Raw genomic sequence first — 15,910 nt, 5'->3', positions numbered from 1 at the left:
ACTGATAGTTTTTTAGCTTTGTTTGATGGAACTGGATTTTTAGTACAAGAAATTGGTGGCGTTTTCGGTATCTTGGTTATATGGGAAAACTCAATCAAAAGCCAGCAAATTCTCGTTGTTGAAACAACAAACTTTTTTTCACAAATATGCTTACACAAAACGCACAACATGCTTTAATAGAGTTGAATCAATATAAAATTGGTGACTTGCACAGAAAAGTACACACAATTTCAAATCAGATATTTTACATACTTTGCTACGTGCTGTACCGTATCTGTCGTTAAAACTATCATTTTAAAATAAAAAATAAAATATTTGATTAAAGAGTCTGTTGTGCTTTAAATTAATTTAAAGAAAGTCATCCCCCACGTGTTTGGTGTCACAATTATCGCCACGTGTTTCGGACGAAACATATCTTTTGCATACACATTCCCCGTTCACGCGTCTGGTTTTTCGTACAAACAGTGCGTATGGAGAATAAAATACGGTACTGCCATGCGCTGCAGAAGATTGTTCATCCCCCACTCAATACCCACGTTTGCTTGGATGGAAAAGTATATCCTTTCCGAATGACTAAACACGCCACCGCGCGCGCGAGAGAGAGAGAGTCTCTCTCGCGTAGTTTGTATGCGGCTGTGTTGATGCGCTGAACCTGAACGAAAGAACTGGCACGCTGAAACGATAGCTAGCTCGAGCAGGACGGGACTAGTATCAGCTGGGTAGCAGTGCAACTGATAATCGTGCGCCTGTGTGTAAGCAAAAACCAAAAAAAGAAAAGAGCAACGCATATTCTGCTCGAACGTGCAATATATGGACCGGCTTTTTTATTTCTTGTATTTCGCCGGTCGGTCGCTGTGTGCGTGAAGGGGATACAAAAGTGAAATGGATGATGACCATAGCTTGTTTCGCAAGAATGGTCACAAGGGGGTCCGACTAACTTGTTTCCTAGCCACGTTATCCCGCTCTCTCGTTCACTCTCGTTCTATCTTGTGCTTGGTAGCACGTTAGCGAAATGCTCATAACAATAAAATCATTTGTTTAATGATCAATTCAAACATTTAATTAATGCGTATTTCAAATACCTAAATACCAATTTAGAGCCATTATCATGTGTAAACCTAACGAAAATTCTCTTTTTTATACGTTCTAAAGATCAGCTGCTCTGATATTATCTTCAAGGCCAGGATTTATGAAATTGTCTTTTCTTTGCTATGTAAAACAATCCGTAGTCTTTCTCAACTTTTAAAATGTTCGGACACTCTGGACAACATTTTGACCACCGCGAGCGTCCAGTTGCCCTATAGTGCACAACTGCTCCATCCCGTCACGTGCGTGTACGCCCGTGGCTGGGTATGCGTTCACCCATGTATACGGATATATCACAGCATGCCATACACGAGCTATCGTAGTGTGAAGCTATGGTAGTGTGTGGTATTGGTAGTAGTAGTGAAGGTACGCACGTAAAGCAGTATTGGAGAGCAGACTGGAGACTGATCAAACTCGTCGTTAGTTCGTCCTCCCGCAGCGGAACGATAGCGCAGATTCTTCCAATCGCTCCGGAACGAAACATCGCAGAGACGTGAGGGTGTTATCCCGATTTCGGTAGCGTAGAACGATTTCCGGTTCAAGTGCCTATTCCGTGTATGTGCGTGCGTGTTTGTACCGTGTGGATTCCGTTCAAAACTACTCTCTAATCGTGTGGATGATCCTGCGAGATTAATTCAATTAAACTAGAGGATAAACTAGAGGATCGTGCAGAGTAAACGATGCGGTATCCTGACCGGGGACACGTTGTCCATCATTCGGCCACTCGGTGAAGAGCAAGTTAGTGTTATATATGTGGTAAATTTGCCATTGAAATTGTGATTGTTTGTACGGTTTCGTTCTTGAAATACTATAAAGATGGGCAGCGAAAGGTTTGCTCTGGTTCTGGAAAATTCCGCTACTGTATAATATTGCAATACCTCGTAGGCTGCGTGAAAACGTCGCGAGAGGAGGGGGAGCTTACACAGACCGTGCCCATGCCAGAAACATTCTTCCTATTCTTCGCAAGGGTGTGGTGCATCAGGATAATGTTTATCGGTGTGTTGTGTACGGAGCCGGCTTGTTGCCGGAGTGTGCGTTCATGGCGAATCCTTTCCACCGGGTGTGTCGGTGCATCAGCCAGCGTCAAAGCTTTTCCTCCTTTTCCTCCCACGGTCATTAAATTTGGCCGCACAGGCAAAGCAGCAGCAGCATGCCCGTGCCCTTCCAGCAGCTCCTGCACATGTTCGTTTGTTCCACGGTTTCTGCTGTTGAAATGCCCTGAACCTGAGAGCGCTACTGCACACACTGTGTAGTAGAGTAGGCTGTGCCGGTCGGTTTTTGCGTAGTGGTAGTGCGATAGGCCAAGGTAGTTCGTAGCCTCCATGATAGTTGTGTGTGCACACGCTTGAAAAAAATCAAAAATATTACTTTTTCTCTCTGTTTTCGACTTTATTCTACGCCATCGCTGTTATTAGAATTGTTAAATCCACAATACTTTTAAAATGGAAAATTGCTAAATCGGCTGTGTTCTCGATCCTCTTGGTAAACGATCTGAGTAAGCGAAACAAAAAAAATCATATCTTACCTGTGGGTTACGCTATAGCAACGCACACTAGTGCCGGATGAGACAGGGCAGCTTAGCCTAAGCGGGCTGTTGTAGCCGTGTGCGTATCGCTATCATTTTAGTTCAATTGTCTCCTCTGCAATAGACGGTTTGTGTGTGTGTGTTAGTAGTGGTGGTAGGTGTATAACTCCCGTTATCATATCCTCACCATCGCCGGCAACTAGTGTCGCCGACGGTTACGTGTGCACTTGTTAGACGATTTTTGTGCCTCCTGTTATCACCACGCGCTCAGTGTAGTTGTCCCGCCAGGTAAGAAGGCTTCAGTTAGTATTGCACACTGAGTTAGGAACTACATGTCTACAAGTTTCGGTAAATTTCGGGCAATCATCAGGAACCATAAAAGTGTTGTGCCTTTTCCAGAGTCTTCAGCTCGATTAGGAGGTGAATTTCATAGAATAATGTGTTTCTTCTCTTTCGCTCTTGTTTCCTGTGGAGACCCGCTGAACGTTGTTCTCCATTTTGTTTTGAACGGGAAACGTGCTAAAACCGCGGCCGGCGAATTGGAGTGTGTGTGTGTATATGTGTGTGTGAGTCTGTGGGTGCTTGATCGTGAAAAGAGCTGACTTATTCATCGCAGAATCTATTGTTCAGGCATTTCTTAGAAAGGAGTCAATACAGCGTTGTCAGACTTCGCGGATTTGCGCAAGTTTTGTGCATGTGCGTGGTGATGAGTAACTTAACTTGCATCAATTAAACCACTTAGCCGAATGTTACACATTTTTCACCTGTGTATTGTTTAGCAATACAAGACTGCAGGCAGCAAGATGCTCCATGTGCGCGAATGTTACAGCCGAAACCATTTTGACATGACCTACACACAGGCACACATCATCCCAAGCTGCTCGATTGCAGATTTTTTCTCTCCCTCTGTCTGACCATCGTGTCGTATGCCGTCTCGCTCTGAGCTCTGTGGTGCGTCTTCTCGCTTCAACATTTCGGATGATTTTGCTCCATCCGAGCAGCACAGCACACACGCCAACTTGGTGAGTGTGTGTGTGTGCTGGTCTGGTTGGGGAAAGCACATCCTCTACTACTGCTGCTGCTGTATCATTTCGGAAGGATTTATCGGATCCCTCCGAGAAGAGGCAATCTCATTGCTGTTTCGTGCGTCGCCTGCTGCGGATCGTGCGTGGCAAAGGTTCGTGGAAAATCTGTGTGCGGCAGCCGTCGTCGTCCCGTCGGATGGTGTGGGGCTGGATGTTGTTGAAGGACAGTACCGCCACCAGAACGTTACCGTCGGAACACAGTTCAAATACACGGATATAATTGTCTGGTTCTTTTGCGTGTGATATTCGGTGACGAAATTCCTTTCAGCAGTCGGTGTAGCGCACCAGTTGGTTTTATTATTTTGTACTAATTTCCTGTTTGTTTTACTTTTTCTTATCATTTTTTTTCTTTCCACCAGCAAAACAGCCACCTTTACTGTTCTTCCTCTTTGCGGAATTGTGCAAGACATTTCTGTGGTTCTCCGTGTCCAGAGCTTTTCTGCTACGCTGTGCGTGCCAAGTGCTCACTGTGTGTCATTAATCGGCTGAATCCGGTGCGGTGTGCTTTCAGTGTTGCCGTATGTACTGGAAGGGCAGGGCAGTGTACTGTGTGTTGTGTGGTGGTGCTGCTACAGCTGACAAGTCCCAAGTTGTGTGGTGCCAGGAGAGGAGGTGACTTCATTACTCATCGACCGGAGCAAGAGCTTTTGAAAAATTCGGCAAAGAAGAACAAAAAAACAATTCAAGTGTGAACAGTAAAGGGAATGCGTGCGAACGCAGAAAGGCAACATCCTGCGAAAGTTCTGTGCCGTTACAACCCGGGAGGCTGTGTATTCGCTGCATCGACGAGAGATCGGGGCGATAAAAGGCGAGCAAAAAGACACGAACTATGAATACTTAATCTCCCTTGCGCCTGGCAGACTCTACTACAAACCTTCCGAATGTGTAACGGACAATCGCCACAGCAGCAGCCGCAGCAGTAGCCGAAGAATAGAAGGTTTCCCCGTCAAACAAAACAGCAGGGAGTGCGTGCGTGCGTGCCAGATTTTTAGCCCGACGCTGCTGTGTGGTGTTTCTTGCGCGAAAAAGAAACAAACAATTGACGTGTTTGTTGTGCGTACGTGTGTGTGTGTCTGTGTATTTCTTATACGAAAAAATCGTTCGTAAAAAGGTGGACGGACAACATCCGACCACTGACCAGCACTACCTTTTTTGTGTCTCGACAGTAGCGTTTTGTTCGGATCAAGTGCGCAGCAAAGCAATCGCGCGTGCTGCCGATGAACGTTTATTTATTTATTTATTATTTATTTTGTTTTGAACATTCCCGTGTGAGCAAATCGATCAGTGTGAATCACGCACTGGAGGCAAAACATCGCTTCGACCACTACTTGCTGGTTCATCAAATCGAACGAAGGGGCAGTGTCGCTGGTAGAAGATTCACTTGGCTTGTCAATATCATCTGGTGTTGTACATTCGTACACTAGAAGTGCCAGAAAAGGCAGAAGAAGGAAAGCCAAGTAGAAGCACGCGAAAAAGGAACGGAGCCAGATCTGAACGACTTCCAATCTTGCTGTGGCACAAACACACACCCACACCGGATAACAGTGTGCTCCCCCATACCATACGGCAGAGTATACGGGACAGAAACGGACGACGACCGTTGACAACTGACTACTACTACTACACACGCGGATTTGCTTCTTTGCAATCCCGCATGGTTGCTCCCTGTGCGAACGTGTGTTGGTGAAGCAGCAGCATCTAACGACCGTACAACACTCACACACCCCACTACGCGATAATTTTCAAGTGTGCGTGTGTGTTCACCCTACATCATCGAACAGATTTGTGCTGTGAACTAACGCAAAAAAAATCTCCAATCTGCAACATTCGGTGACGACGGCATTGACCGCAAACGTGTTCCCTACTCTTGAGTGAGTAAAAAGTCAAGCGTCACGCGTTTGAAGGGAACGAAAAGTACACGCAAGACGGCCATCTGCGCGATACACACACACACACGAACACAGACTGCCCCCGAAACGGCAGGACGATTCCGAATTCTCTCCCGAGAGTGAAACCAACCGACGAAGGGATGCCTTCCCTGCAACAGGTGAGTGTTTACTTATTCGTCGTCACCGGAGTATCGTTTCTGGTTTCCCTATAAAGAGAGGGGGAGAAGGGAATACGTTCGTTTGCGCACTCACTCCCTACACTGTGCACCATGCGATACACACTTCCTCATTTTGTTTCCGATGGACACGTGGCGGCAGGCATTGCAATGTGTCCCCCCCCTATCATCCTAGGATATCGCTGTGCATGTTGACCCACCATATGCTCCTCTTTTCAGCTGTGTTATAAATCACGCCCAGATTGGATATATTTTGTTGTGCTTTCTTGCGCCCACACCCCACCAGCCCGGGAGAGCAGCATGACGGAGGTTATTGACATCGGTGGAATAACTTCTGTATGTTTCTTGGGGTTTGGCCTGGATGTAGCGAGGCATCAACGTGCTAACATTTCCCCTTCGTTTGGTGCCACATTATTTGACGCTAATGATGGGTTTATTTCGCTGGACCACATGCTATGGTCGATTTTTCATTTGCCCCAAAAGCCACACAATTGTACCACGTGTGTGCGTGTGCGGTGTGAAATCATCAATTCGATTAAACACGTGTCCAAAACATATGGACGCAATATAAGTACGATTGATTACGATTGGTTCCGTTTTCGCGTTGCCATTCGGCCACAAAAGTGCACGAAAGCGCTAGAGTAGGAATCAGAATGTCGTAGTTGGCCAACATTTCTTCGACACAATGTAGAATACAGATTTAAACAATATTTTTAGGCAATACTTTTGTTTAGCGTCCAATTCTTTCGTATCTGAGGCAAATTTTCGTTTACTAAGACTCATTACACGGTTAAGCATTTGTTAGGGTGTCGATGTCAAAAATAGCCGCTTTTTTCACTGGAAACTACTTGGCAAGATTTCTGGCAACAGTCCGTAAAGCATAAAGTACCGTAAGAGACAAGCCATCGCTCCAAAACACAAGATCGCGGCGATGGTGGTGGGGACGGTGATCTTGAAGCGTAACACAACCGGACCAACCGGGATCGACCTGTTGATGCGCCGTGCTCGCTGATTTAATTCACCTTTCGCGTATACATTACAATAATTAGCCCACCAGCTAGCTCGTTGGCCCGGCGCAGGATGAACTATGCTGGAAGCTCAGCTCTCACAAGTTTAGGATGTTTAAAAAGTCGCGCTGGAGAAAGAAGGAAATGGGTTTGGTTGTTGGCTGGTTGTAATGCAATAGATGATCGTGTTGTGGAGTGGAATCACTCAGCCATAAGTGTGCGTCTATACATATATTAGCGACAAAGAAGATTAACAAGGTACGGGGATCTATCGTTGCTTTTCGGTTTATGTTTAGATAGAGCTACTATTCAGGCTTGTGTTTTTTCTGTCTTTTTCTTTGTGCACAAGATGAAAGAGTGTGTGAAAGAGCAACGTTCCATTGCTATTTATTAAGAAAAATTCACAATCACGATACACCTTTTTCTCAAACAGGCAATCGACATAATTTCGAAAATGTACCAGCTGTAGTTTTTTTCACCCTGCGCACGTCATAAAATGGTTCACAGCTGCGTTAGATTAAATCTGTTACCCCAAATTAGCAGCTGCCCCCTTGCGTGTGCACAGGCCTCAGACATCAGCTAATTGGTGAAAAGAAAGGCGCTTCGGAAAGCTTCTGTCGGGAACCTTTGGTTTAGTCATCGTCCGTGTAGCTTACGGTAGTTTTCCCTCCCAATTTTCACCACACTGCTTCGCGCACTACTTCCCACCGGTTTGTGTAAAACTTTTGGCGACGCGAAAACACTTCGATCCGTTCACCACCCATCTCCGCGTCCCCATGTGTGTGTGTGTGTGTGTGTGTGTGTGTGTGTGTGTGTGTGTGTGTGTGTGTGTGTGTGTGTGTGTGTGTGTGTGTGTGTGTGTGTGTGTGTGTGTGTGTGTGTGGTGTGTGTGTGTGTGTGTGTGTGTGTGTGTGTGTGTGTGTGTGTGTGTGTGTGTGTGTCTGTGTCTGTTGGATGGATGGTTGGTCAACTTCGACATCATCATCCCGAGACCGCGCACGACCCCTCTGGGGGCTCTTTGGGGGTAACGAACCGCGGCATAAAGTAAAAGTGTGTACTACAGGCTCGCTCCATGTGTGCGCCGCGCTTGCGACGCAACGGCGTGTGAATTATAGCGTCCACGCCGTTTTAATAATGCTCCCACTGTCGCCGTTAGGTCGCCAACGGCTCAAATAGAGGTGGTGTGTTGATGTGGTTAAAAAAAATATACGTCAAAATAAATTAATAAAATACTACCAAGCAGTGCCCCCAGGGCGCTTTCGGGGAGCATATGGTTGTGGAATTTCCCGAGCAATGCTGACGTCCGTTAGCGAACGAGGCCGCGATTTTTTGATATCTTAGGCTGCAGAGCACACAGGACACATTCACCTAACGGTGTTGGACTTTCTTCGGGTAAACCCCGTAGAAAGGCTATAGGTCGCGGATCTGCGGACATTGCCCAAAAGAAATGCGGAAGAAAGCTTACAGTCGGGGGCAAGTTGCTATACAAACCATCAAATTGGTAATGGGTTCGGATGAGTGCACGCGTATCGCTTATGTTGTTAATTTGTCCCTCCCCGTGCACTTTTGACTGGGAGCGTTTTATAAATGTCAGATGGTGAAAGTAGTGCAATCTTTAAGTGATAGATCACCTCTTTACCCCTATATTTTTCGAGTGTGAAATACATTTTATGGGTAAACCCTTGTTATTATTTAGCATGAAAAGCTGTCCAAATAATTTGACCATTTTTTCTAAGACTTTTCCTGTAGCAAGTTAACTGTTTTTACTCAATAAAACGGCGCCCAACGTGTACAGTGATGGGTAAAGTTGACAAAAATCCGGAGTCGACTCCGATCCGACTCAGATAATTTTGGAACCGACTATGGAAGGTAGGTCCGCCCAGCATTATCCGGAGCCGTTCGGAATCGTCAGAAGCCGTCCGGAGTCGTTCGGAGTCGTCCAGAGGCGTCTGGAGCCGACCTTTGACACAAAGGTCTGTACACAAAGTGTACGCGCAAAGGGAAAGACAAACAAAAATACAACAAAATGAAATGCCTGATCACAAGCACATTGCACTGGATGGCTCCAGTTGACTCCTATCGACTTCGATCGACGCTGGACGTCTCTGAGTGACTCCGACTCCGGTTGACTCCAACCCAGAAGACTCCAGACGACTAGGGCTCTGGATGACTCCTCCGACTCCGGGCAGAACTATTAGTTCCCATTTTGCCAGCGTCGCAAACGGACTAACAGTAGTTGGAGTCGGATCGGAGTCGTTGGTGCGCTCCAGATAGCACATCTCTAGTACATATGCTTACTTGTGGAGCATAAAGTTATTATCTTAAATGCATGTACACCACCGTCAATTGTGATCTGTGCAGGAAATGTACGTTTGTGGGCGGATGGAGAGGAAACATTCGCCCACATGCGTTGTTCCCATTCACACAAACACACACCCACTGTGTTAGGTGTGGCAGAACCACTGCCAGCAGCTTCCAGTCAAGTCCGACTTGAAGGCATAGGTGTGTGTGTGTGTGTGTGTGTGTATGTGCTACATGGATGGATGTGACAAACGTCAAACGGCGGGAACACGCTCCTGTTCCTGTGCTGGGATTGTTATTTCTTTTTCAATTTCCCACAGAGAACGGATGCAAAATCATCCTTTTATGCGATTGGTGGTAGGAAACATCTGAATGTCATAAAATCGGAATGCTTCTCTCATGCTGTGTGTGTCTGTCTGTCTCTGCAGGTAATAACATGCTTGAGTGTCAGATCCGCTGCCGTGTGTGTGCTACACTATTAAAGGGAAATCGAATGTGGGCGATGGCAGTTATCTGTGAAGCAAAAGCTCACACGCCCCCATTCAACGGCGGTGTTGATGGGGGACAGTAATACACTTATTAAGTTAATAGAAATATTCTCACCTGTCAGGCTCCTCTAGCATACCCGAGCGTATTTTGTGGTGCCCAGCGGGAAGAGAAAACATGCGCCCCACTGGTTGGATATTATATGCACAGGTCGTTAGAGATGCTCATTTCCCCATCCACTGCGCTCACATTGTGTGACAGGCGTGTGTCACACCAGCATCGTTTGCGCTTTGCATACCGGACATCAGAGCTGGCACAACAGTATTACATCCCCCCCACAGGCCAACTAGACATGACTAGGTGTGTGGTGGTTTACCTGCGAAGATACGTTGCTCTGGTATGCATACGTTGAGCGAAGCACGGGATATGCACTTCCTGCGTCTTTAAGTGACTGACCGCCATTCAGAGCCATTCATTTCCTGGAGAGTGTGGTGCGTTGTCTGAAGAGTAGTACGTGGCTGTGTGTATGATTGTTTATGTGTATGGTATTGTGAAATGATTGGTTTAACATGATGCAGCAGCGGTCATGTGTGTTGACCTTTTTCCTGCTACAGTAGCGTCATAAGTGACGCAACTGTGAATGATGATAGTTTCTCATACATTCGTCAGATACTGAACAATGTGTGAGTGGCCGTAGTGGTAGTTTCTATCGAAGCGTATTTTAATGTTTCATTGTTTGTATAATTTTCCAATATGAATTTGCTCCTTCTAGACCTTTTATATTGGTTTCTTGCTTTTAATTTCATTTTCATTCGATTCCAAAATGCTATTATTTGTTTTTTTTTTGTGATCCGCTAATTGTTGTTTTTAAAAGGATGACATTTTTTATGAATGTAAGAAACTCACCCTCTTGATCTGATTTACAAGGAAATTTGCAAAGGAAATAAATTAAATGTAATTAAATTCCAAAAAGAATGACGATAATATATTGTGAAAGGATAATTTGGTGCTATTTTGTTGTAATCGTATTGAAACTATCGTGCCAGTATTAAAGGTTTTATCTGCTCTACTTCCACGTACACATGCACAAACGCTCTCGCTTCACGTTCGTGAGGAATGCGCCTGAAAGCCGCCATAGATGCATTTCCTCTTTAATCACACTGTCTCTCTCGCGTCGCCCCTCTTGCGGCCACCAACACCTTCCGGCCGGCTTTGTTGTGCAGTGGGTTGCATCGTTAGTTTGCGCGAGCCCCGTTCTACGGTTTCGTACACTGGGACTGGGAGCTGCCGGCGTACACGCGTACGCAAGGCAAGAGGAGGAGTCCCGGCAGCAGAGAGAGCAGCAGCGTGTATGTATTGACGACGACGACGACGACGGCGGCGGTATCGTCATCGTCGACAATCCTATCCAGCACAGGATGCAAGCGGGAAAGAAGCACTTCCGACTGTTGAACATCCTGTTGCACATCCTTGTTGAAGCGCGCTCTCTGCTGTTCTCTGTTTTGCTTTTGTGTTCAAGCGTGACGATCCTATTGGGGCACTCTTCTTCGCTCCGTGCCCTTATGTGGTGTAGTGTACAGCATTGCGTGTCCCATTTCTAGCCCTGTCCAACCAACTGTCTGTTGCGCTGCTCCACCCTGGTGGCCGGATTTGTTTCTTCTGCGATTCGAAACAGGAAAACGATCTATGTGTGCGACGTGTGTGGCGGTGTGTGCGCCCACGGTGTTGATGAGAATGGGCTCCACCGTGGGTATACTTGCCTGTTTGCAGTGTTGCGTGGGGCAAACGTTCGTGTGATATACCGTACGTCGTACCAATACATTCATTCACACACCAACCAGGATCTATGCAGGAGAGGCATTTCTATAATTCAAGAACAACCCGTTTTCAGTTCCAATAGGTTCTGTAATATTGCGAGCAAGCAGCAGTGTACGGTTCAAAGTTGTATGCTCAGATGGCTTTTTAAAGCCTTTGTGCACTATCAGTGGTGGGAAGGTTCGTCGCTTGGTGTGATGGTGGCACCGCTTTTAACGGGTTAGATCGCTTGCCGTTTGAAAGAAGAACAAATCGCATGCATCTATCCACTATTGCAGCACACACGGGAGAACACTTGCACAGAGTCAACCTGCCACGACCAAGACGCCGCCCGCCCCTCTTAGCAGCAAGTTAACTTGCTGAATTGTTTTGACGAGTAGACGAGATATGCCATTCCACCTTTGTGTTGCAACCTAGGCGTGTAGGCCTGGAGGAACGACGGGAAGTGGCCTCGGTACTTGGCGGAAAAGCAGATTATTCGAAGAGAGAGAGAGCCGATAAAAGGTGTGAAGTTTCCGTTGCACTGTGTCGGTTGCTTGTGCCTGGTGTGAAACGCATTAGTGGGCCAACAGATGTGCGTATGTGTGTGCAAACATGGCATTGGGCGTGGCAGATTGTTTGCTGACTTAATCGCATTATTATGGTGGATTGGCAATGAAAAGATTCACACACCATAAGATTCATTCATTCACGCTTCCCGATCGAGTGTGTGCATGCAGTTCATGTTGGTAGATTTATGGTATTTTGTATCATTTTGTTTTCAAGACAGTCATTCTTGCAATGTTTATTATACACTTTGTTTTAATAGTTATTTTGTTGTAGCTCATTACTTTATTTACATTATTTAGTTTTATTTAGTATTACTCGCGGGAGTCTGATTACATTATTTAGTTTTATTAAGTATTACTCGCGGGATCACAAATGGTTGACTCGTGTCGTGCCGTTTTGTACAAACCACCAGGCGTCTCCATTGAACACATTCATTTGTCGGACGGTGGAGTTCGTTTCATATGCCGTTGAATACTTGCTAGACGCTGCTTACAAATGATCGCTTTTCATTTTCCGTAACAAGTCTTGCCGTTGTGTGGTTTAGTTTCTTCCAGCCTCACATTAATGAGCATCCGGATACTTCTCCGTTAAAAGCATTCTTGTTAAGTTAATTTGACGCTCACTTTTCCACTTCCTGGTTTCGGTCTGCTCCATCCGATCTTGGAGGCGTTTGGCGAAACACACACACACACACACACACACACACATTCACTATCGGCAGATTGGTTGACTTATTGCATTGACGAACTGGCGCTGATGTGTTGTGTTGTGCTCACCATTCTTTTGCTACTACTAGCTCTTCTGCCTTACCTGAAGGGCATATTTGAAAAAACTTGGCTTGTGTTAAAGTGTGTACTATGTTAGTGCATATCACTTAAACCGTGAATCAATGCTTTTGGAGAAAAGTGAAAACTCTTATGCGTCTCCAAACTCCAAAGCGTGAAATCGCCAAGCTCTGTAACGCGAAACCACCCTGTCTGTCGGGCAAGGTCGTCTTCCTTTGCTGCTGCTGCTGCTGCTGATATCCTATGATATGCACTGCACGCACACATCACATACGGATGCGAGACAGCAAGACAATTTCTCCACCAATTGGCGCAAACTGGTCGGAATAACAGCGTGGAAGTAGAAGAAATCAGATGCTCAGAGATAATACCGCCCTTTGGATATACGGGAAGCAGAGTGAGCATTCATGATATTCCAGTAGTCAACAGCACGGCGACCTAAACACACTCAAGAAGAGGGTCCACGAGAAGCTGTGTTGCTGTGCGCCTATCTGCAATCGTAAAACTCCAAACCGGGGCCCCACGTTCATTCCATCGGGTAGTGGCTCTCAGGCCAGTGCGGTGCTGTGCTGTAATCGAACTTTGATGCAGCATTTCAGTGTGTTTTAGGCTGCCCCTAAGTAAAAGTGTTCTGGGAGTGAGGAGTCTTTTATTTGGTGAAGTGGTAGCGTTGCTTTAAACAAAAATTGTGTAAGTTGAATGTATTTTAAAGTTCAAATAAAAGTGAAAACTAACTGAACTGAACTAACACTAGTTTTAATGCTGTTGTGAAAAGCATTAAATTTGAATGAACACACACACATTCAAAGTTTTCGGGTGATGCCTATAGAGCAGATCCCACGTTTTATGCAGTTTTAATTGGCTTTGATGGTAGTATAAAATTCATCATTTCTTTCACCTTCTACTAAAATCGAACGAAAAAACAGGAGGGCTTACAAGGAGGGAAGGCTACCGATTCTGATCGGTGTGTATTTGTCGGTTCAGTCACGTCGGTTCACGAGAGTGTAGTGTGTTTGGAAGAAAGTGGTAGGAAATATGCATAGCGATGCCCTGCCGTGGGTTAGTGGCGAATCGGCTATTCTGTAACAGGAGGGGAACCACACCACCGTGTGATGTGGTGAACGGTGGATGGGCTGAGGGCCTCAGAAGAGGACACTGCGTGCGTGTGGTTGTGTGTGTGTGTGGAAAACATTGGAATGACATTGTGGCGCCTCATTTGATGATGCTGTGCGTTGTGTGTTGAACTGTTGTTGTGTTCTGCTTTGCCAGTGCTGCCTATATTCACTTGTGCTTACATACACACAGTTAATATAGATTGTGCCGATTGGAGCAGGAGGGAGCAGGTGTGAAGTTGCTGCTGGGTGGAGGGTATTTTGTAGGCTATGTTGTCCGTGGCCACTACCACCAACCTTGCACTGTTTTCAGCAAGGGCGTGTTAGTAAAAAAAGTAGTAAAATCAGTAGCAAAACGCAAAAATATATATATAGAGAGAGAGAGTATTGGTTCACAATGCCCCCAGCTACTTTGGTAGCGAGTGGCAAACAAAAGCGAGATGCCAAACATGCGCTAGAACACATACTCCGTCGCTCCCCAACATCCTCCAAGCCACCGTGCTCCTGCTGTAGATGGTTTGAATTGCTGCTGCTGCTGCTGGTAGTACTGCCTGGTTTGCTACCAATCGTTTTCCGTGCATTTCGGTTTTTGTAGCATTACACCACTTGTCAGTGTGTGTGAGTGTGTTTTTTTTTGCGTGGCTCAGTGTGCTTCTCTTCTTTCTCCTCTTCCTCTTTTCGTTGCTGGTTCCACATCCTACTTTCGTTCTTTAATCATTCCTGTAATCAGGCTCCAGCACTTCGGGGCCAATATCGTTACACGGACCTGCAAGAGAGCAAAGCCGCCGTTGGTCGCGCAGCAGTGACAGGGTGTGGTGGCGGCAAACCACCGCAGTGTGTGTTCGGATCACACACACATACGCTACTAGCACGTAGGGCGATTTTATGGATATATGTAGCGCGTATGAGACAAGCCAGAGCCGAACGAGAGAGAAGGATACGTGAAGGTCGGCCCTCTGACGTTTCCTGCGTTCGTTGGTTGGTCTCCCTCCGCGTGTGCTTTCGCGCCTTGCACCACCTTCATGATATCAGCAGAGTAGCAGCAGCGTCGTTTCTATTTGAAGTGGTGCTATTTGTGTATGTACGTAGCATTTGACAGAACTATTCCCCCGGAATAGGATGGAAGTGTGTAATTTTCTATAAGCAGCACCATAAATATTGAAGGATTAAAATCTGTCTCTGCCTCCTTTCTTTGCTCTCGTTTTATGGTGTATCTCCATATGTTCAGTTTTCTAGGCGAGTTCTTTATGATAAGTTAAGTGAACTAATCGGTTTTCTTTTATATTTGATTTTTTTTTGTCGTAAGTATCATCCGTGCCTGAAATTGATAATGTGCCGACAATTCTATGATATATTATTAGGTAGTCTATCTCCTAGATGTCTTGAACCAACTCAAACTAAGCGTAATCGTGAACATCTAAATAGTATTTTCATACTATGTGTGTCCTTTAGCTGGTGTGTACGTCTTGAAGCTAAGAAAGAAAGGATTGTCAACGCTTTCTAACGTAGGAAATCGAAACACCTTTAAACACATTGTATTGGTAGAATTGTCTTTTTCGTTAGCGTTTCGATTACTGGTGCACAGCAAATTTAATACATCCCAACGGAAGTTCCTCTACAGAATTATGTGTGTTATGCCTTATGTTTCAAATGATATCTGGGACACTTCAAATCAGTGCAATTAGCTCAATTAGTGAAGTCCTTCGGATCAGTGAGTTGCTATGCTCTGAGAAATAATTGTAATTATGATCAAATGAAACAAGAAATTGGGTTTATTACCATTTCCCTGACCTTTATGTTCTTTTGCTATAAAATTGTCATGAATAGCTAGTTAAACTAGTGAGCCTTTTGTAATATATATAAATAAAAATAATCAAATTTTTCCTACTGGCCCCTTCCAGCCACGTTTCTAACTCATTCACATTTTGCAATTCAATTCGTTGTCCTCAAAGGAATGTTGAATCAAACTGGGCAAAACAAATGATAAAAAAGGTTCGGCTAGTGGCAGCAGTAGTAGCAGCTCCCTTGCTCTCCCACCCCCCTGCGGCAACAGTCTATTTCCCGTGAATTCTAGGGGACCACCTGTTGCGCGCC

General features: G+C 45.5%; 1 protein-coding gene across 10 annotated transcripts in view; it reads left to right on the top strand.

Annotated features, from left to right (window-relative positions):
* The first annotated feature begins 1,410 nt into the window (after positions 1 to 1,410).
* LOC121588311 (translational regulator orb2-like) overlaps positions 1,411 to 15,910 on the top strand; it is a 43,205-nt gene continuing 28,705 nt past the window's right edge. The window contains exons 1-2 of one of the 10 annotated variants that reach the window (XM_041906082.1): positions 1,411 to 1,602; positions 4,056 to 5,743. In XM_041906082.1, the coding sequence (XP_041762016.1) occupies positions 5,726 to 5,743 (18 nt within the window). In that variant the 5' untranslated portion in view covers positions 1,411 to 1,602; positions 4,056 to 5,725. Of the gene's footprint in view, positions 2,582 to 2,656; positions 2,900 to 2,935; positions 3,032 to 3,644; positions 3,789 to 4,055; positions 5,744 to 13,291; positions 13,395 to 15,910 lie in introns of those variants that run through there. The other 9 variants (XM_041906076.1, XM_041906078.1, XM_041906077.1 and 6 more) reach the window with 9 other exon arrangements.

Source organism: Anopheles merus, chromosome 2R, assembly GCF_017562075.2.
Source record: "Anopheles merus strain MAF chromosome 2R, AmerM5.1, whole genome shotgun sequence".
Lineage (NCBI taxonomy): Eukaryota > Metazoa > Arthropoda > Insecta > Diptera > Culicidae > Anopheles > Anopheles merus.
This window is presented reverse-complemented; position numbering and strand designations above follow the sequence as displayed.